Source organism: Poecilia formosa, unplaced genomic scaffold, assembly GCF_000485575.1.
Source record: "Poecilia formosa unplaced genomic scaffold, Poecilia_formosa-5.1.2 Scaffold18, whole genome shotgun sequence".
Lineage (NCBI taxonomy): Eukaryota > Metazoa > Chordata > Actinopteri > Cyprinodontiformes > Poeciliidae > Poecilia > Poecilia formosa.
This window is the reverse complement of record NW_006799957.1, coordinates 312604-335618: the sequence shown is the minus strand read 5'-3', so window position 1 is coordinate 335618 and position 23015 is coordinate 312604. Positions and strand designations below refer to the sequence as shown.

The following is a 23015-nucleotide window of genomic DNA, read 5'->3' as shown; positions in this document are numbered from 1 at the left end:
CTGACTTTGGAAGGATTCTAGGAGAACTGCACAAGCCGTGTAATAGTTGGAGCTGAATGTTATATTTCAGTTGTTACACTGCGTATGTTTGCTTTTCTAGACCATTGTAGTAAATTTTAAGACGCAGAGGTCAAGGAATTCAGTTAGTTGCAGTTTATGTTCATAAATGTTGCTGAACAACAGGCACTAACTGCAACACTATTTAAACAAAAACATCTAATTTGTTAGATTAAAAACCTTGAAAACCGACTGCTTCATTGGACTGCATCATCGTGTTTATCACATTGTTCATAAGTTGTCTGGATGCTACAGCTCACACCGAACTGAAACAGTGTGTTGAAACTGAAGTAAAGGAAGCCAAGACCATGACCTTACAACTTGTTTAAACATGTCTTATTTTGCAATGATATTTGAGTCAGCGCAGCTAAACGTAGTGGAATAATCTCCGTCATCATCACTTCGCCATGACTCCATATTGGAGATGTCACCTTATAGAAGTCACTCTTAATCGTTAAATAATTTGTACCATTAAACTGATCTAGAGATCCTTAAAATTAGTCCTAAATCTGCTGTGGTATTATGTTCAATAAAGATGATAAATGTCAGCAGAAAACTGCTTGATGGACACTGAACAAGGCTGTAGCGTTTGTTTTTTATTTTTAAGGATGCCTTATAAGTAATGACTTTTAAAAAAGAAATGTCAGTTTGATGCTCAAATACAAATGGCGTGGATTTATTAGGCTCATCTACACACATCTTCAATACTTGATAAGTGTTCGTACTTGCCTGCTTTCCTAACCTGCATTCCTTTCAGCTGTCTGAACACTCTTCCTTTTCCTTCCCATTATTTCTATTCTTCACTCTCAGTATTCAGTTCATGTACAGAAATGGGTCATCGAGTTTATAAGACGCAGTCAGGTCTGAGACGGTGAGGAAGACGGGGGACTGATGAACGTGAATCGATATCAAACAGCTCTTGAACTCCATTGTGAACTAAAGATAGATACAACTTGGAGAAAATCTTCCAAGCGAACCATGATTTGTTTTGTTGTTTAATCTAGTCCTTCGCAGTAAAACTACAGGAAATAAGCATGTTTGTTTACTTTGCAACATGAATAATTGTTTTTTTCCAGAATAATTGATGTCTATAAAAATAGTTTATTCATTGAAGATTGCAGAGAAAACCCAAATATAACATTAAGTATCTAAGAATGTTGAATGTTACTTGAGATTTATACTTGAAAGTGTCATAAGATGAATCAAAGCAACAGGAGCTGGAAGGAGCTTTTGTTTTGCATCCACTCTCTTTGTTACAACGCACACACACATACACACACATCTCCCTCCTTACTTCCTTCCCCCCTGCCCTCCTGCTGCTCAGGTGCCTGTTCTTGTTGCAGTCGCTGGCAGTCGAAGCGGTGCTATGCAGGCTTGTTCTCCCACGTTCCTCTGCACCCTTGTTATATATGGAAAAGCTCAGAGACTGAGAGTTTTTTTTTAAAGATTTATTTCTGTCATTCTTTTTATTGAGACCATATCTCAAAATAGTCGTTATATAATATTTTTTACACTATCCAGTATACCCCATTAAATCACCATTCATCCCATTTCCTCTGCACTGTGTTCTTAGGGTCAAAAAATTCAATTCTCACTATCAGCATTTTTAGGCATATTTTCTAACTCCAAGTTGAATGCTTATGGATTTACGCATAGCAGGTGATGTATGTGTAATAAGGAATGGAAGTAAACATCGTATATCAAGGTGTACATAATTATTAGGCAGCTTGTTTTTTTAGTCAAACTGTGCCAAAACAGAGATTTAACTGACTCTGAAAAGTCAAAAATTATCATAAGTCTCTCGAAAAGATGCAGCAATCTTGAAATTGCTAAGATAATGCGGCGTGATCACAGAACCATTAAACATTTTGTTACAGTTGGTCAACAGGGACACAAGAAACATGTTGAGGAAAAAGGATGCAAATTAATTGCCAAGGATTTGAGAAGAATCAAGAGTACAACTACCAGGAACCAGTTATCTTCCAGTTCTGTCATATTCCAGAACTATAACCTAGATTTAACACTGAGAAATACAAAATGCCCAGAGCTCTGAGACGTGGCCAAGGCAAGGAAGGCTGAAACTTGGCCATCAATCCAGTCATTTAAGTTTTAATTTCCTGCAACTTTTACTTGAGTCTTTGCTTCAACACACCTGAGTTAAATAATGAGGTCATTGGCAGGACTCTGGAGAACATGGCTGCCTACTGAGGACACCAGCCTGCAGCTTGACCAGAGTTGAACACCCCTGACCAAAACAAGTGACAGATTTTTTGTAAAAGGTTTTATGGATGAAATGGGAACAACTTTTGTTGGACCAGATGAATGGTCCAACAAACCTCCATTTTGAGTTAGAAAGATGGAGTTGTGGTGCTGGTTTGGGCTGATATTGCTGAAGGTGAGCTGGTTAGACCTTTTTGGGTTGAAGATGGGTTCAAAGAAGAAGCGGTCTCTGTTTCAAACTATGATTTTCTGCAGGATAATGCTCTATCAGATGCATCCTAGTACTCCTCTGTGTGGCTAACCAGGCATTATGTCATGACCCCTTCCTTTGTGCTCAACAGACCAAAAAACTGACAGACTTTATGAAACGAAGGTTTATCTCTAGGTGCTTTTCCATTGACCATATAATTGTGCAATTTTACATTTTGAAAATAAATTTGCTTACTGGAAATATGCTGTTTTCTGATTAAACAGTTTAAGTGCTAGGATGAGATCGAAATTGGTTTATTTCACAAAACTGCAATGGAAACACCTTTTTTGCGTCATACGAGTCTCATGATCAATAACTGGAAGTTGCTACTGGCTGAAAAAATGAAGAGGATAACAGGAAGTAGTTGGAGGATTATGACATAGTGTGCTTTTAATGACTTATCGGATGAACAAACTTATTCACATGTGATTTGAATTGCTTATTTAATGGCAATACTGCATTTTCAAAATTTTTTATTTATTTTTTTACATTTGCAGACAAACATTTGAGTTCATTTGTAATGGAAACACAGATGTTGTTGTTGAAAACAAGGATGGCTAATTTTTTCTCCTACGATAAACTTCCCTTTTGTTTACACATTCGTGTTGGAGGTTTATTGACATTTTAGATTAAGCGACAGCACTGTGGTTGGTGATTAATTAAAATAACACTTGCCTAACAGTTGTGCACGGAGTGTAGTTTACAGCATGTTGGTGCTTATAGATATCAGGGAATTGCATTACCATATTTGGAAAAGGTGTGAGGCTCTGCTGCAGAGGCAGCTCTGTTGCTTGGATGCAAAGTCGCTGAGAAAATCAAGTGCACTCGGGTTGATCCAGTATCCTGAAGGGAACCGGAGCAAATGATCTATTCTATGGACTCTGAGGTATTTTAGGACATAATTTTAAGGATCATTACCTCTTTCCAGTTTGAGAACAGATTGTTTAATTAGGCCTAAATGGTGTCTTCAGTCATGCGCCCTTTGTGCTGCATTACTTCTACAATGTCTTCCTTTGACTTGATGTGGTTGTTTTCCATCCTGATTGTCCTCTCCATGGACAGAGAAATTGGTACATTATTAATACCAAAAGAATTCAAGCATCTGAAACCACTAAAAAGCTAATCATGTAATCATTTGCCATGTAAAAATAAAGCAGGTTAATATTTTCTTTGAATTGAACAGCCATTGTGTACAGATGATAAAAGCCTGCAGTCAAAAGATGGTATATAAACATACGTAGGAAACCAATCTGTGGTTGCAATTTTGGAAAAGTGATTTGGAAATGACTAAAGATGGTTAAATTGAGCCTGTTAAATGTTTTGGGTTTTTTCAGGTAAATTGTTTTGTTCACTTTCCTTCTGCTTTTGCTGAGAGGAGTTAGGAATGTGATATGAAGCACACAGAACCCTGGACATTTGGACAGACCTTAATGGAGGTGAGCGTGGTGCAGCCTGCAGACCAGGTTGATTCCTTACCTCGGGGATGTGCTGCATATCTTTCTCTTTCTACCCATTTTCTGTCTGATTACTGTGAAGGCCACTTGTGCTGCTGAATCTAAAAAAACAACAACAACACAAAAACTGTTTGACGAATTGGAACAAACAGACTGAGCTCTTGGATAAATGCTGCTGCAAAATTTTCTGCATGACCCAAGTCTGGCTTTCACCTAACATCTTTCAGCATCTCCACTGGTCCATTCATAGATTTTTCTCCTCTTGCTCACGGGGCCCTACTGTGCATCCAAAAAGCTTTTCTCTGCAGTAATTAAGAGGAAGTTTAAGTAATGACTCAGAGGTTATTTTGCAGAACTTGGCTGCACTGCAGCCTTGAACAGCAGATTATTGATTTTAAAAGATGAGATTTTTTTCTTTTAACATTTAAAGTTACTTTTCTACAAAAAACAAAAAACAAAGTGATTGCATTTATGTGATGTCATCAACTAGCTTGTTCATCTCTGCTGTTTTGAAAAACTTTATTTAGCAAAAATCCTGGAGTGGAAATCTATTTTTTTATCCATTTGTGTTTCTATCATCGGTATACTTTTTTAGGGTGGAGGTTTGGGGGAGAGCTTATGGCAGATTTTCACGGCTGTGACTCCTGTAAAGTGTTATATGGCTGCATAGTAGCCCTGTTATTGAAAACCCAGTCTTGCTCTCCTGGGTTTTCTATTTTGATGATCTCTGACTAGCTTTAGGCAACAGCTTTTAGTCAGCAGGCTTGTAGGCGCAAGCCACCGACTGTGCACAGGTGTGAGGACCAATATAGCCATCAGTTCTCTTTTTTCTGCCTCTCATACGTTTATGTGTGGTCATCTTTTTTTCACACAAGCAGGTGCGTCTGGCATAATGAAGACTTTTACATAGATTGCCAACTATGTAGCAGCTCCCCACAGGGTTGTCTGGAAATTATGGTTTAGTGTGCAACAGCTGTAAGGACAATGAGTATCTTTTACTTTTCTGATTTACTGTTTTGTTCTTATTGTTGGTGCTTGTTGAGATTTTTGCAGGTTTTTGGTCAAAATATGTGGTATATCTTGATATTCTTGTGGGTGTACATAAAAGGAGAAGAAAAACCTTTAAAGTTTTGTTAGACAAAAACAGCGTCTGTAGGAGTCTTGACCAAGATTGTTTTCTAGGTTGCCACAAAAGAACGCAGCTATAAAACAATTTTCCATCCTTGTTGGGTTGATGTATGTCTTCTTGCTTGTCCTCAGGCAAATCCTGTTTAGTGTAAACTATCTACGCTCCGATGCAGTGGTGTAAGTAGTGTGGTCTGCAGCTAAGAGAAATTACCAAAGATTTGTAGGAAAATTGAAAACTATCATATGTGTTGCAGCTTGGCGAAAATGCACGAGCATAAAACTAGAAACGTATTATTTTACTACCAAGCAACCCAACCTTGCACTGTCTGGTCAGTAGTCAATGGTCCAGGATGTGGGGCACAGTCTTTTGTTTGTTTGTTTGTTTTTTGTTTTGTTTTTGCAGCAGTGGCCTTTACTTAACAGACTATTGAATGACCATTAAGTTTAAAAAACGGGGGTCTTGGACATTTCAACAAGAATAATTTTCCCCGTCCTGCTGCAGTCGTGTTTGATTTACACCATTAATCCCGCTGCACATGCATTATGCAAGACAAGAGTGCATCAATGACTGCACACAGGCTTTGTCTATCTGACAGGACTTCATGTTTACACAAAATATGCTTCAATTGTCATTTCTACATATTTTACATAATACTTTTGTAAGATAATTGTGAAGCACTTTGAGGAATAAATATAAGAACATTTCAGTTTTTAATCATCTGATTTCATGAAGACTTGAGATCTTTGAGTCTTCTGGAGCCTTCAAACTATAGTCACCTATTATGGTTATTTCAGGAATAATCTACATAAAGTCTGCTATACGTCCAAGATTTGACCACCACATGTTTACTTTTGTCTTGCAGTATTTACTGCCTTAATGTAGATGTTGTATAAGTGCCTCTGTTACAAATGTGATCAAAACTTTGTCAATATTCTACTGTAAAAAAAAAGAAAAAAAAAACATAATTTCACAGGTGCTGTGTCTCCAATACATAAGAAATGCAATTAAAATCTCACACAATAAGTCATTAAAAACCATAATCCTCTTCCCACTTCTTTTTGCCTTTGGTTTTTTTTGCCAGCAGTAACATCACAACTCAGGTGATGCAAAAAACGTGTTTTCATTGCAGTTTTGCGAAATACTTTCATTTTGACGCAGCTGGAAAACCACTTCATCTTAGCACAAAAACTTTTTATCGAAACACGTGGGTTTTTTTCAAAGCAAGCTGTTTTCATAATTCCAATTTGCGCAACTATATTGTCAATTGAAATGCAGCTGCTGTTAAACTACAGTATAATTTCGGACTTGTCTTGTTTCTTGCCCACTTTACCTTGCCCTTCTAGATATATTAACTCAAAGTGGACTGGATTACATTCTTGCAAAAGTTGAACCAAAGGTTTCTGGCCTATATTCTTCCTTTGCTCAGAAATCAGTGTGCACATTGGCGAGCACTCGACTTACCCGCCCCCACATCTTCACAGTGGGAGCCTGCCCATGTCTTTGAGAATCCCCATACCTGTGTAATTATGTTATGCTCACACATCACACTTTAAACACCCACTAAGCCTCAGCTGTCCGCGCAGTACGTAACAACCACCTACACGTTCTTTTTAGAGCCACAGTCAGTTCCTTCCTCCATGTCTGTTAATAACCCTCCTCTGTCCTGTCTGTCAGACACTGTGTGTTGGAAAGTCTCACCAGGCTGCCTGCATGTGTTTGGAAAAAAGGATGTGAGACACAACTGTGCTGGGGGTGGGGGGGGGTGTTGGTGTGCAGTTGAGCCTTGTTTCCCAGAGGCCACGGAACAGCTGCTAATGCACACGAACGCACATACACACCTACGCATATGAATCCACTCTGTCTGGAACTGAGAGTGCTGGGATTCACAAAGGAACCAGGCTGTTTCATGTGTGTGTGACTGTCTTGTTTCAGCTGGTCTGAAATAGCCGGTCTCACGATGAATCACTGCTCCGCGGCTGAAGGGGAGGAGCGGACCTGGTGTGCGAGCAAGGCACTCCAACTTTTAGTGCATCCACTTTGTGAACTTTTGAGTCTGTGTCCTCCTGATGACTACACACTCTCAACTTGTTGCTTTTATCAGGACACAGCAGAAGTGTTGGACACGTTTCTGTCCTTGCCAGCTCACTGGCTGTAGCCCTGGTCTTCATGGCTCGCTTTGTTTACCGCTGTGTTTACCTTGGTGATGGGTATTGATTCAGACCAGATGTAACCTGATGGGAATAACCTTGAATATTGTAAATGTGTGTGGTAATTTGTTCAGCTCCGAGTGTTTGTATGCCAACTGGGTTTAATTGAAAGTGGAAAAGCTCCAGGGATGCACAAAGGTGGAGCATAAGAACTGGATTTAATGTGACTTTAACAATGTTTGTTTTAATTTACTAATGGGCTTTAATGCGTTGAACATTTTAACGCAATTAATTACATTTTTCTTTTTTACATACAACAATTCTGAGTCAGAACCTTTATATTGTGTTTCTGGTACAGCCTTAAGTCTGACCCACAAGCTACATTAGAGAACAACAGGGTCGGACGACAAAACTGCTTCTTTTGTCCCACTGTGGGTTAAATTTTGCTTCAAAAAACGATCTGATGGAAAACTGGCAAAAACTGTGGTTTTGTTCAAGTTGTGTTAACCTATCAGTGAAACTATTGTAGCCTAAAGTAGCATCTCAATGCGAAACATGAAGCAGCAGCCCAGACATCCTCAACATTAATGTCAGCGATCACAGTCCACATTTCTTTGAAAAAGAAAAAACTTATTTGAAAGTATTTTTTCAAAGAAGCCAAGTGAATGATCATGAAAAACTTGAAACCTGTAACAAGGTTGATGATTGAAAAACCTGAATAACATTAAAAACAATAAATCTTTGTTGATGAGCTCATATGTCAGTTTATTCAATAATTTAGCAGCAAAAATGTTTCAAAATGAAACTGGGGCTTATTTTGCCGACATATCGTTTTGATTAAAATGTGATTAACTGCAGACCTTGCAATTAACTGTATTTAAAAATGAAGTCGCAACACTAGTTCATTCTTCATGACCCGACGAGGGTTATTTGTGTTTTTAAAGAAACATTTTTTAGGTTGTATTTTCTTATTTCAGGTTCTACAACTGAAAGCATCCTATTGAATTTTACTGAATATGTTCGAAAAAGCCATTTTATAAATAACCCTGTCAAATCTATTTGGTCCATTATTAAAATAAACACACTGTGACGCCTTTGGATGTTAAATGCTGCTTCCTTGCTCATCACTGGCTTTCGTCCTAGGTCTGCACATGGGGGCGGGCAAGAGTAAGCCCAAGGAGCCAGGCCAGCGCTCCATGAGCCTGGATGGCACCATAGGCACAGGCTCCGACAGCGGACACTTCCACCACCTGGGCCCCTCCCAGCAGACGCAGACCCCCAACCGAAGCCCTGCTGTCGGCACAGGCAGGCCGAGGTACCAAGGGCAGCACCAACACGCCCCGACAAACACCCCAGAACTGAGTCTCTTTGGAGGGGTGGACCACACAGGAACAGTAACGTCGCCTCAGAGAGGACCTCTGTCAGGTAGCGAAACACGTCATGCTGCTGGACAGGTTTTGGTTGAACTCGTTTCACAACAATTGAAGTGGAGCACCTTGTAATCATTAACTCTGCCATGAATTCCTCTGTGTTCTGGACTTTAATGTGAAGCTATTTAAGTCCTGAAGCTTGGCTGAAATTAGGGGGGAAAGCTGGTTGTAAATTCAAAATGGTTGTAAATCAGAAGGATCAAAGTCGCCCAGTTAATATAAAAACTGCATCCTAATTAAATTCATGTCGTGGTCTAATAAGAGCCCAGAGTAGACAGAGCTGATGCTGTAGAGACCTTTGACTTGTGAACACATTGGGATTCATCAAAACGGGACAGAGCAGAGGTCTCCAATCTTTACCAACAAAAAAAGCCATTTTATCCCCGAGGCCAGCAAATGCTGCATCACATTTTGAGGAAAAAAATACTTTTAGGTTTTAATATAAAGATTAACATAAAATGCTTGCAAAAACATTATGGTCCATTTTCTTCTATTGGATGCTGATTGTTAAACAAAAGTACTTTGTTTCCAATGTAATGGCAACAAATAAATACCATTGGTAGTTATGGTGTAATTTTGTTGTGGAAATGTAATGCAGAAAATAGCTGTGAAAGAATTAAAAACTGCTGAAATTTGCATTTGTTGTATCTATATTTAAGCAAAGATATACATACAGAAGGGTTTTAACCAAATTACTTGGAGCCATTGTGGAAGGTCCAAAGAGCCACATAATGCAGAGGGGCGTCTGGGTTTACCTTTTCAATAAGCAGAAGATGAATAGATGGCAGCAGACAAGTTGCTAAAATAAAGTCATTTTTTGTTTTCCTGAAATGTAAAAATCCTTGTTGAGGTTACAGAGACTGTAGTGCATCTCCAGCAGTGATTGGGTGAAAGGCAGGCTCACTCTGGACAGGTTGCTAATTTACAACATAAAGAAACGAGACAAGTAGCCATGTGTGTGTTCACACACACAAATACACACTTTTAAATTAATCTAACATGCATGTTTTTGTTCTGTGGTGCCTGAAGGGAACCTACAGATGCATCCAGATGACATGCAGTCTTCATGCAGAAACTCCCATCTGGTATTTGAGCCCAGGACTAAGCCTGTCGCAATAAATTAATTAATTGCTTAATAAATTTAAATGATCTTGATAATTTGCATTTGCATGATTGTTTTCTCTCATGTCTGTTTCGGTCTACCAAAGACTGAACAGTCTGGTGCAGTGGTCTCAACTAGCCCCCTTTTTGAAGAACAATTTTGTTTACAGAAACTTCAGCATCCATTTAATTTGTTGTTTCAGTTGTTAGTAGTTATTTTGAAATGAAAGTTTATAGATTTTTTGAAAGTGGCGTAATAATGCAATAATTCAATTTAACGCCCAGGAAAATTTGTTATTGTGACAGGCCTAGCCAGGACCAACTTGCCTTTGTCCAGATATTTAAAATCTAAAAAGTGATTAGAGTGAGTTTATTTCTGCTGACAGCTTATATTTGATAACCAAAGCGCAAAGAAGTAGAAGTAAAAAAGGAAAAATAAAAGCACAGAATATTACAGCGAGTGACTAAAAATGCTTATTGGTGATTGGTCATTTTAGAGGTTTCAAAAAAATGTGACAAGGTCACTTAATAAAAAAAATATATACATTCTGACCAATTAACCATCTACAATCTGTTCAGAAAACTAAATAATAAAAAAAATGGTTTAAATCTTTATTTTTTCTTCTAGCAGACATGAAACCTGGTTTTTAACATTTTAGCTTGATTTGCTGCAGTGTCCAGTTTTCACCCAGGAATGTTTAAGCTGTCTGGACCAGCCAGGTGGTTGGGTTAATGTTGCTTCATGCAGAGAAAATGACCTGCTGGTGTATCAGCAGCAGCCTTCCTAACTACTACGGCCTGTCATGCATCTAATGAGCTAATCGATGATTGCCTGGAGGGCTTGGGTTGAGATAACTGATTTGTTAAAGCCTACAAGCACAAAATCCTATTCAAATATAGAAATTAACTTTTATTATATCAATGTCCTGTAGAAAAGATGAGCCAGAGGCAGTCTGAGTGTTAATATGTCTACTAAACACTGGCAAATAGTTATTGTTCACAGATACAACCAAGTCTAAATAAATAAAAAAAAACATCATTCAAGGCTTTCAGGCAAAACCATTCTGTCCTTTTGTTGAGTCTTCAGTTACATTTGTTTAAATAAACATTCCTGGTTTTCCTGCAGGAGGCGTCACTACGTTTGTGGCGCTGTACGACTACGAGTCGCGGACAGTGAGCGACCTGACCTTCAGGAAAGGCGACCGGCTGCAGATTGTGAACAACACGTAAGCGTCTACAGCCATTTCCATCACTCCTTCGCAAAAATAAATAGATGCCTGAAAAGAGACACGGTATGCCTCTTTTTCATGAGCTGTCACCGTTTCTCGAGGTTTCGACGAGATCTCTGTGACACATTTGGGTCAGATTATGATGGGAATAATCATTACAGTAACTGAGCACATTCGTCTAGTCTGTCGCTTGAATGATTGGCTTTCCAGCTGATTTTAGGCCACAAAATGAGATGCCCGACTCCACTTTTCTACTCTCATATGCTGGATGTGTGCTATTACAGATAATTGCATACACACGCACACACACATTATCCTAAGGTAGACTCCAAAAGTCATCCAGACAGTTAATAACAGCAAGCTATCATTTAGCAAACTGAGGAATGCAGGTTTTACTCTCTAAAGCTTGCATTTTCCTCATGCATTTGTTCTGATGCAGATTCTTGAGGCAGTACCTGTGAGCTCAGCCGTTTTGTTTTGAAATGAACAGAGACAGCCACAGTGAAGGGCTGGAGCTGGGAACCGAGGAGCAAACCCTCCCCTCTGTTTACTGAGGCGGAGGAGAAAGAGCATTTTGCTAATGTGTCCTGCTTCCGTTTGGGCCGCAGCCGTCCTCGTAATCTTTAAGACTCTTCAAAGAGAGCGTGTCGCGCTGAGATGCAGCCTCGCTGTTCTTCGGTGCAGATTCCACCTGAAAATTTCACTTCCCAGCACATATTGAACTCTTGAGTTGCTTTAGTGAGAAGTAAAGAAGAAAGTGAATATTGAAATTAAGAAATGACATTCCAGACGTCCACATACAGATGTTTAAATTTAATTGTTTTTTTTTCTTGTACTTTTTCTATCATCTTCTGCCATAAAATCTGTTCTGCATACAAAATGTGCCACCAGTTCATTTTAAAGCCAAATATTTTAAGGACAAAAAAACAAAGCATTTGTCTGCTCTGCGTTTATGAAGGTTTTGTTTTATTTGATCAGATTAAAAACAGAATAAAATGGACGTTGCAGTCCTGCAGCGTGTCCAGCTCCTTCCTCTGCTGTGCTGCTCGCCATGCTTTGTCTCTTTGCTGTGTTTTGATGCGTCTGCTGTGTCTGTTATCTCTCTTTCTCTCTTCCTTTCTCATGCTTCATGGTTTCTCCTAGGAAAAAGTACAGCTTCAGGTCAGTATTGTTACCTCATGCAACCTTTTGCTCTGTCCCTTTTCTGTGTTTATTTATTTACTGATTCGTGGGTTTAAATGGATAGTCTCTTTGTTGGACCACAAAGTTCTGTCTGAAATCACACCTAAAGTAGTTTTCTGCGGTGTCACTTTCTTTGTACACAGTGGATGCTCCTGAATATAAAAAGATTTATTATGTAAATCAGCGGAGTAGAAGCTTTCCTCGGTTACGTTTTTTTTTCTCCTCACTCTTTGAACTTTGGTTTATTCACATAAGCATGTTTTCACTCTTACTTTGATAAAACTATCCTGGTGTCACAAAATATGGTATAAGTTGTAAGACAGTTTGGAACATAATAATTGAGAGGGAAACTTTGTTAAACTACTAAACCCAGCACAAATTGTTCACAAATAATCCATAAAAATGGCCCCTAAGGCACTCATGATGAGGTCCTGCTTCTTAAAAGACCAGGTCAGTGTCTGTACTTTCAAAAAGTGTGAAAACCTTTGGAACGTTTTTAAATTTTGTCCTTTTACATCCACAAACTTTAGTGTAGTCTTTTGGACTTTTTATACGATGATCCAACATGAAGTAATTCATAGTTGTCGAAGGAAATTTCACCTTTTTTTTCAATAAATAACAGAATGCGTAAAGTCGTCTATGTTTACGTGTTTTAAAATTCCACAAATAAATAAAATCCAGTGAAAAATTTGCACTAATATAGCTGTGTCATGACATGAAGATTGTTTTTCACAAATACTATCCATCCAGTTTGATTTACAAAGAAGAAAGTCTGTGGAGGACCTGCAGCTGTAACTACAGAAAATACACACCACACTTTTTAGACTTTTTTATTATTACTTTTTGAAAAGCAGTGCATCATTTTCCATCCTCATTCCAAACATTCACTACTTTGTGTTGGTCTGTCACAATAGAGTGAACATGTTTGTGGTTGTAACGTAGCAAAATGTGGAAAAAGTTCAAGTGTTTTTATAAATTTCTGTGAAATTCACCCAGAACTCCAAATATTTCTAGTTTACAAAAGCGAACGCTGACAAAGTTACAGAGGAGGTAATGCTAACTACACTTGTATTTTTAATAGTCAAATGATAATCTCTATATGAGCTAAGCAACGTTTTTCATGCAGACATTTGATATGACTGATAGTTGAACAGAGAACGTAAGCTACGTTTTGGGAACCACTTAATGCTCCAGTTCAGGTCTGCACTTCCTCTTATCATAGTTTGTCTTGAACTGAATTAACAGATGTACAAACACAGTAAATATGTTTTCATAACGGTATACATTTTTCAGTCAAAGAAGTTGTTGTAAAGACACTGTTTATGTAGCATCTATACAACATGATAACATCTTAAATCTAACTAAATTTAAGGGGGAAAAAACATCCTTTATGTCACACCACGCAGTTTTTTTTTCCAAGGTTTATTTTGTGCCGCTCCTCATAAATTTTTTGGTCCTTTTTTGGTTTTGTGTCCTAACTTCCTGGCTCTTCTTTCTCTCCTCCGTCCTGTAGAGAAGGGGACTGGTGGCTCGCTCGCTCGCTCACAACAGGAGAAAGCGGTTACATCCCCAGCAACTACGTGGCTCCGTCCGACTCCATCCAAGCTGAAGAGTATAACACCTTTTCTGTGTCACTCTCACAGTTCAATTTTTTTTTTTTACCCCACATACATCTACGTATTATTTGAAAGTGGTTATATGTGCATTATCGTAATTAATGCATGCATGCATGTTTGTAATTCAGATGGTTCTGACAGCATTTCTTATACATGCAAGTCGAGCTCCTCCTGTTCTTTTCAGTCTCTCAGCTGGAGTTTCCTCTGATCTTTCCTTTTCTTTGACCGACTTCGGCAGGTGGTATTTCGGGAAGATCACTCGACGTGACTCGGAGAGGCTCCTTTTGAACCCGCAGAACCGACGAGGAACCTTCCTGGTGAGGGAGAGCGAGACCACGAAAGGTGAGAGAGCAGGCTCTGGCTTTGCTTCACTGGCTGCAGTCGTCATTAAGATCCATCATCAGGATTAGGCCTAATGGCCTCATCTGCAACGACTCATAATGATGTCATAAATCAGCCGCTTTCGGTATATACTGCCCAATTTAGAGCATGTTACATGGCAAAAGCTTGAAAAACACAAATGATTGCTTAAAACTCAATATTACATTTTGAGATCTCATTAAGAAAATGCTGACCGTCAGGTTTAGTCCGGTAGCAACAAGACAATTAAGAGGGAAAATAAGTTGTCAGCTCCTTTAAGTGTCGAACTCTTATATTTTCAAGCCAAGAAGCAGTCTTTAAAATAAATATTTTAAATGTGGTGTTAATTGGACAGAAATATACGTGTGGAACATTTTTCTCCAAAAAAAAGATTCAGTTTAATGTGAAATTTTTGTAAATTAAAGCCATTTTCACTAATGCTTTGTCCAAAATTCAACTTATCATATAAAAAACACAATATTTTACCAAATGTTCAGTTTTTAGTGCAAATTTCTTAGAATATTTGAAATAAGACTAATCTAATTCACAAGAAGCTTTTCAGCAAGATGCACCAGTTTATTTTAGGTCAATAATTCTTGAATATTAATAAAAAGTACTGGTTCCACTGGCAGATTATTTCACTTATAACATGGGAAAAATGTCTTATACCAGTGGAAATAGTACTTAAAATCAATATTAAGGAATTATTTACTTAAAACAAACTCTTATACCTTGCTAAAAAGTTACTTGGAAGTAAGTTTTTGTCTGATTTCAGTTGAACTAGGATATTTGCACTAGGAGACCAAAAATACTTGGTAAGATTTAGTGTTTTTTCAGTGATGCCCTGCAGCCCCTCTTGTTATTTCACACTGTGAGAGCACATCCGCAGCAGAATATGCCCTACCATTAAGGTATGAATGGAGAGTGTGGGAAAAAGCCTGAATCTTCTCCACCTTCTCCTCAACATCACTGCTGTTTGTGCGCAAAAACATTTTGGTTGGTTATAAGCGTGCATTCATTTGTTCCCTGATGAGTTGCACAGATTAAAATGTAATCTGAAAAAAGTAGGTTGTTAAGAAGTTGGCATGTGTTAAAACAGTGTGAAAAAGGCAACTGTTCCCAACAGATTACATTAACATGATATGAGTAAATCTTAAGGGACTACGTTTAAGAGGCAGAAGCTCGTAATTAAGTTATTTTCTTTCAGCCTTTGGCTCACTGCTTTGTTCTCTGAGCTCGTGACGGAGTTGTTGCATCTTCCTCTTAAAATCTGCAGTCAGATCTAGGCTCGCTGATGTAGGAGGGCTCTTGAAAGGCTTGTTTTTCAGAAAGTCTGGGGGGATAAATAAAAGGACTGGAGTGGGTTGGACCTGTGAATGGATAGGGGTGAATCATTCACCCTTAACTAGGTCAGCCTTGAAGGGTGCTGGATTCCCCCCCTCTGGCTGTAAGTCGAAGTATACACACACACACACACACACACAAGAAGAACAACAGTGGCAGAGGGGCTTGAGGAGAGAGTGTAGAACTTCGAATAAGCAAATCAGAGAAAAAAGAGGGGAGGATCGAGAGGAGCAGGAGGAGCTCTGGCAGGAGATTTGTTGCCTCAGGTTAAGTTCCATATTAGCTGTCAAATGTTAGGTTCTCTGTGTGACCGAAATGAGCAGGAGCATGCTGCTGACATGTTGAGACGGCAACAAAAATCTGATCTTTGCACTGCACACGCTGCACACACACTACCTACATCAATCATTTAGGCTTTATTGGATTTTTTATTTTGTTTTTGGAAACTTATTCTACTTTCATAATCCAAATGTTCCACGATTGGCCAAGATTGTAAATTGCTTGAAGCCTCACTCCAGGAAAAATTAAATTCAAGCTACATTTGGACAGCGACACGGAAGGCAAGTGAGTGTTGAACTGGTGGAGACGTGCTGCTCTGAATACGCCATGTGGTGTGCAGGCTGGATGTACACTGGGAGCTTTAACTTCTCTGCCCTAGATATTTTTATTTTCTGCCAGGGAGATGAGATCAGTCAACAAATCTTGAGATAAAAAGTGATTGATTTTGTTTTCTGTTTAGCTTCCCTGTACAAAGAAGGTATCCAATGATGAGTCAGTGTCTGAATCGGATCCAAAAAGTTTTTTTTTAAATCTGAATTATCTTTCATTTACTAGTTCTTTGCTACTTTATCTGTTTGAATCTTTTCTAAATTCCCACATATTTAATGGATTTAAATCGAGATTGCACTTTTTTGAAATATTTAGCAGTAGCTGAAGGTGCTAAACCACCGGTGATGGATTTTAATCTGCTCAAGACTCCAAAATGGAGGATAGTTATTTGCAAATATAATTTAGATCTTTCATACATTTTGTTTGTTGCAATGAAGTCTTCTAAATATTCAGTAACAATTTTATTGTTCTGCTTTTTGTCCCATTATATTTGCTACTCAATTGCACAGGTGATGTTTTATTCGTCTTAACCTTCTTAAAGTAATAAAGATCACAAGTGCCAGACAAATGATCTGTGGTTTAGTGCAGTTCGAATTCATGTGCTAATAAATGCTAGTTTGAGAAGCAGGAACCAACTGTGTAAGTAAATATAGGATGCAGCTGAATTGCTTCCTGTGCTTTCAAAGCTCCTTAGCGAAACATAATGACCCAGAAGTATCTGTATGGAAGCCGTGATAAGAGCCTGTTCCAATCCTTTCAATGCCACCGAAAGGAGGTTCACCGGCTCCTTTTGTCATCTCCGTTAGCATTGGATCCTCTTTCATGCAATCAAAGGAGATGATGTTTTTCCCATAATTCCTTGCAGCCTTAGCATTCACAATCATTCTCGATTGTTTTCACCCTCAAACAAAATGGAATTCATGTGGAATAGATGGTCAGAAACATAAGTGTGTGCACTGAAAGGCTCTTTCTAAAATGTGGCTTTTCTTTAAGATTTTCTTTTAAAAATTAAATTGTGTTTAGGAGATGATATTTTACATTTTAAAAGTGTACACTTGGATATTTCGTCTATGGATCAAAATCCTGTAGAGCAGTGGTTTTTAATTATTTAATTGTTTTTACATGAAGCACTGCCTCAGTAAATGCTGGGGGTTTAAAATCTCCAAAAGTGTGTGTGTGTGTGTGTGTGTGTGTGTGTGTGCAATATTTTTTTATTATTACTGAATTGTAGTTTTTTACTAATGATGATCCACCTACAGCTTTCATTATTTTCCATTATATTCTTTTTCTGCCTTTCCTTGACTTCAACGCATTTTTCTCTACTGTCGTGAAGATTTGCAGTAGTATTTCTACTCTGCATCTACTCGGCCCGTTTTCTTTCTCATTCTTATTCATGTAAAGTTGAATTTTTTCATATTTAGTTGGATCTTGTCCCCAGTCCCACAGGACTGAGTTGTATCTGGCCCAGCTCAGTACAGAGACGTGAATGGACAACATTTTGGATGGTTGGCGATCTTTGGCACTGCCAGTAGGAAACTCCTCAGAACTGCCTGGTTTTATTGTTCTGATCCATCTCCGTCTGTTGTTTTGGTTTTGCCCACAGGGGCGTACTGCCTGTCAGTGCTGGATTATGACAACACCAAAGGCCTCAATGTAAAACATTACAAGATCAGGAAGCTGGATAGCGGAGGTTTCTACATCACCTCTCGCACCCAGTTCACCAGCTTACAGCAACTAGTCTTCCACTACCGCAGTGAGTATTCAGACAGTGCTGGTGGTTCACCTCTTACAACACAGTACTGTCCTTACTCTGCCTTTTCACCTTGTCTCCTTTCCTTTTTTCCTCAGAGCACTCAGATGGGTTGTGTCATGCTCTGACGGATGTGTGTCCAGTGGCCAAACCTCAGACGCAAGGCTTGGCCAGGGATGCCTGGGAGATTCCTCGAGAGTCCCTCCGCTTGGATGTTAAACTCGGACAGGGCTGCTTTGGAGAAGTCTGGATGGGTAGGAATCTCTTTTGTACCAGACATGGTTTAATATATATCCAAGGAGAGTCGTTAAAAGGGTGTATTATGTAAAATCAACTTGTTTGAGCTTTACGTCATGTTATAATGCTATTCCCTCATTGAAAATATGTTGAGTGGTGTTTTGATTCCTTCATGCATGACTGAGAAATCCTTTAATTTCCCGTGGCAGCCATTCTGGGGATCCTAAATGCCTGGTTCCTTCAGGCTAGTGGTAGTAGCAATTAGCAAACACCTGGTGGAACTGGGCTTCTGCTGACCTCATCATATGAACTACTTCTCAGTGAAACGCTCCAGAGAACGGCTGTAAACAACTTGACTGAAAAAATTTCAGAGGTTTTTTAAACGGGTCTTTCCCAGATACCAAGCGAACATGAACTTATCAGCCAAAGCCAGCTGGGTGTCTTCAATACTTGGGTTGTTTTAAGAACCAGTAGAGACCCAGTTGGAAGAACAAAAAACATGCAAAATGTGAATTTTGCATAATACATCCCCTTTAATACACAGACTGTATAGTTCTGTAAAACAAACCAATTCTATTCTTTATGAGTTGAAGTTCTTGTTTTGTTGACAGGAACATGGAATGGTACAACGCGGGTAGCCATTAAGACCCTAAAGCCAGGCACTATGTCTCCAGAGGCCTTTCTGCAGGAAGCACAGGTCATGAAAAAGCTGAGGCACGAGAAGCTGGTCCAGCTGTATGCCGTAGTGTCTGAGGAGCCCATCTACATTGTGACAGAGTATATGAGTCAAGGTAACTCAGGAAGGACTACTCTAACTTAAGTGGGCTATAGAGCCTTGACAATTATGTTTCTGACACTTGAAATAAGCAGTTTAACCGTATAATTGGCAATGCAGATGAATATTCTTGCAGCTTTAAGGAATGCCGTGTTGCTCTGCATTCACAGGTAGCCTGCTGGACTTCCTTAAAGGGGATGCAGGAAAGATGCTCCGTCTGCCACAGCTGGTAGACATGGCTGCTCAGGTAAACCCCTGAACATCCATTAGGTTTTCTTTTGTTTTCGTGTGAGGGAGGAGTCTGTGTAAGGTCCTGTACGTTCCCTCAGATTGCTGCCGGGATGGCTTACGTGGAGAGGATGAACTACGTTCACAGAGACCTGCGTGCAGCAAACATCCTGGTGGGAGACAACCTGGTGTGTAAGGTGGCTGACTTTGGTCTCGCAAGACTGATTGAAGACAACGAGTACACAGCAAGGCAAGGTAAGTCATCACTACCATCAAAATCAAACACTGGAACAATGTTGAATGTTGTGTTTTTGAGTATTTAATTTAATTTCCATTTTTTCAGGTGCCAAGTTTCCAATCAAATGGACTGCACCAGAGGCAGCGCTGTACGGCCGTTTCACCATAAAGTCAGACGTCTGGTCCTTTGGGGTGCTTCTCACAGAGCTCGCAACCAAAGGCCGAGTTCCCTATCCAGGTTAAGATCAAACTCTCCTAGACTTGCCTTCATCAGTTCTCCACTTATCCTTGTAGAGTTCTTGGGGGCTGGTGGGCATCATTGGGCAAGCAGGGGGATAACCTTGCACATGTCTCCAGTCAGGCAACATAGTCACAAAGAACAAACAACCATACACACACATACTTTACCCAAGAACAGCTTAGAGAGACCAGTGATGTTTTCTACTGTGCATGAACAGGGAGAGCATAACAACGCAAGGTCAGGATTCAAACTCTGATGCAGACCAGCGAAGCTAACTCTGGTCTCGGTTCAGTTGAAGTCAATTCTGACTCAGTTCGAATGAACATATCAGCGCCAAGCAGACCAGAGAGCACACAAAAAGCAGGAAGTGGACCAACTTGCATAGCATTCTTGTAAATAGAACCAAAACGAACACAAGAGTCTAAGAAATCCCACAACCGTTAAAATCGAATGCCGCTCCATTTTGCGCTCTGTGTCTTCTTCAAAGGGATTTGTGTAGTTTCCTTTAGTGGTTGTTGGTGCAGCGCCCCCACAGGCGAGGGGGGGACAGGTTTTTCAGTTAGTTTGGGTCACGCAGTGTGAAAGCAAACACACCAGCTGAAAACGTAACAAATGTTGGAACTTTGGTCCCCAATCAGTCAGAGTCTACAAGACCGTCAGGTGTGAGAACTCCCTTACAATAATCGTTTCCGATTAGAAAAGAATAACTGAATTGATTGCAGTTTTACGTGCAGATAAACCTCTAACATATGTTGACGCTGCAGATGGAACCAACTGAATCCATTAGACTTACTCTAAATGGGTTAGCCTAGACTTACTGTAATTAGGTGTAAGAATTGCTGAGGTGACTTCTTGTTTCTCTTTGCAGGTATGGTTAACCGAGAGGTGCTTGACCAGGTTGAGCGTGGCTACAGGATGCCTTGCCCAGCAGAGTGCCCCACTTCCTTGCATGACCTCATGCTTTCCTGCTGGAGGAAGGATCCTGAAGAGAGGCCTACATTTGAGTACCTGCAGGGCTTCCTAGAGGACTACTTCACCTCCACAGAACCCCAGTATCAGCCTGGGGAGAACCTATAGAACCGCAAACTGTATCGAACCCGAATGGGGAGTGGGGCCTCAGCACTGAATGATCTGCACTAACCGACCTCAGAGGAGGATCTGAGACTGTGAAACTAATCTGTGAGGAACTTCTTCAGTGGAAACAAAACCGAGACCGAAAGCTGCAGAAGTCCCTCTGTGTGCCGTACAGGAACTGCTGCAGAACAACCCGGAGAAACCGGTGTTCTGGAAGCCATCACAGTCGACCCAAGTTCTCCTGCTGGTTATTCTCCGACTCGGATCAAACTGAGAGACTTGCAGGTAAATGTTTATGTGAGGTGCAACGGATGTGAAGAGGAACCAAATCAGGACACACAGATAGTCGGTGCATAAAGAACAAACTTCACGATGAGGAGAAGAAGGAAAGAGAAGAAACTTCAAATTAATTATGAGCTGTTTTGAGTGAACTCGCCCTTTTTCCATCTCTTTACCATCATGTCATACCTTTTCCACCCACACAAGAGCGCTACCACTGTGGCTCAGGTGCCAAAGGAAAACTCCTTCTCTATATCTGCTCTGCCGCTCTTCCTCTTTCTCTCCCTCTCAGTTTTCTTCAAGTGCTGCTTCTTTAAAGTGTCTCAGCTCTGAAACTCTGCATCTTTATCGTTCAGTTTATTTGGCCAGCCTGTTTCCTGTGGCGGAAAGCATTTAATATCAGACAAACTTGCTATGTTTGCTTTATTTTTGTATGTGTGTGTGTGTTTTTTTTTTTTCAATAGACAAAATTGGTAAAATCCCAATCAGTGATTGGCAGGACAGACGGTCAGGTTCTGTGACGTTTGAGGCCTTTTTCTCCTGCTTAATCATGCTGGTTCCAAACCTCCATTAAAACGACTCTGATGCAGGTGGTGCCTGAATGCGTATTGTTTTCATTGATCTCAATTAGCTGGAAAAAAAAATCTCAAAGGATCAGCGCTCAGAGGTGCTAAAGGGCATTTTTAATAGATTTCACAGCACATGTTTATAAGAAATGAATTGGGTAACTTAAGTCAAGCAGTTCTGTGCGTAGGTATCTGACCAATCATATTAGTGGTGAATATCTAACTCAACATGAGGAATGAATTTCTTGCTTATGTACATATAAGCTGTTGTGCTGGTAGAACAACCTTATAACATTAGCTGAATAACAGATGTTTTTTTAACCATGCATCATTAATAAAATATGCAACTTGGAAGCCCTAAAGAAACCAGTAAACCTCTGATCAGGTAAAACTAATAAATCTGTGTTTGAGTTTACTTTGAAGCTTATTAGCATGCTTTTGTGCTCGTCTTTTCTTGACTATTGGTTGGTTTTTTGCCTAGGCTTTATATCCTTCTGTTCATTAAAGGTTCTGCTGAGATTCTGGGATCATTTACAGAGAAAATTCTCATTTTTCTGGGTCACTCCACTGCTGTACATATTGTAGCTTTTTAGGCTGGGTTTATGCACCCCATCTTTCACAAGGCAGGTTTGTGTGCAGGCTGCTTCACACTTCACTTTAGAGCAGAAGAGCTGTTTTTTTGTTTTGTTTTGTTTTGCTTGCAGAGTCGACATAAACCATGCAGCAATAAGACATGGAGTCCCGCCAGCAGTTGCTAAACCATACCGACAATGACTAATTTCAACAACCAGTCTGATGCTGAAACCACAGGGAAGTGGTCTGGGTTGTGATGTTACCATATGATATTAATAATAAGGTCAAAGATGTAAATATTATCTTAATCAAATGACTGTGACGATCATGTTATGTTTTTTGTGTAGCTTTTTTTTTTCCCGTTTTGCTTCTTTGTTGAGGTTTTTACACTGACATGCCTAATCAATGCTTTACTGATATTGATGTCCTACTGTAAACAGGGCTGGAAAAAAATGTTTTTTCACTTTTAGTTTTTGAAACTTCTGTTTATCTTTCAACGGAAAATTCACAATTGGGCGAGAGCATTTTGTGTAATCTGTGCTTTCCTTTCTTTAGACTGGGAATTACCCCATCTATGTGGACACTGAGCCACCAGTAAGTCACTGGAGCAATGGGGAAGTAAGCAGGCTTATGACAGAATGACTAACTCTTAGGTCAGACTGGATTTTATGTGCCATATTTAAATAAGCGTCTCATTCTTCCCTTCATTATTTACTTCAATTGTTTATAAATCTATGCAGTTTGTCTTGCATTCCTGCAACTTCACAGACTTTTTGTTCTAAAGTCAAAATCAATGATCAATGACGGTGTGAGCATTTTGTAAGGACTTCTTTCATCTATTTTTGTTTTTATGTAACGGGATTGATATAGGTATTGTGCCACTTTATGTTGATCTTTAAATGTGCAATAAATTATATTTGAAATGTG

At 39.5% G+C, this 23015-nt stretch overlaps 1 protein-coding gene across 2 annotated transcripts in view; it reads left to right on the top strand.

Moving 5' to 3' along the window:
* LOC103134564 (proto-oncogene tyrosine-protein kinase Src) overlaps positions 1 to 23015 on the top strand; it is a 26094-nt gene extending 3079 nt beyond the window's left edge. The window contains exons 2-13 of one of the 2 annotated variants that reach the window (XM_007546853.2): positions 8401 to 8682; positions 10915 to 11014; positions 12161 to 12178; positions 13713 to 13811; positions 14054 to 14157; positions 17732 to 17881; positions 17977 to 18132; positions 18727 to 18906; positions 19061 to 19137; positions 19220 to 19373; positions 19462 to 19593; positions 20465 to 23015. In XM_007546853.2, the coding sequence (XP_007546915.1) occupies positions 8409 to 8682; positions 10915 to 11014; positions 12161 to 12178; positions 13713 to 13811; positions 14054 to 14157; positions 17732 to 17881; positions 17977 to 18132; positions 18727 to 18906; positions 19061 to 19137; positions 19220 to 19373; positions 19462 to 19593; positions 20465 to 20673 (1653 nt within the window). In that variant the 5' untranslated portion in view covers positions 8401 to 8408 and the 3' untranslated portion in view covers positions 20674 to 23015. The remainder of the gene's footprint in view (positions 1 to 8400; positions 8683 to 10914; positions 11015 to 12160; positions 12179 to 13712; positions 13812 to 14053; positions 14158 to 17731; positions 17882 to 17976; positions 18133 to 18726; positions 18907 to 19060; positions 19138 to 19219; positions 19374 to 19461; positions 19594 to 20464) is intronic. The other variant, XM_007546854.2, reaches the window with a different exon arrangement.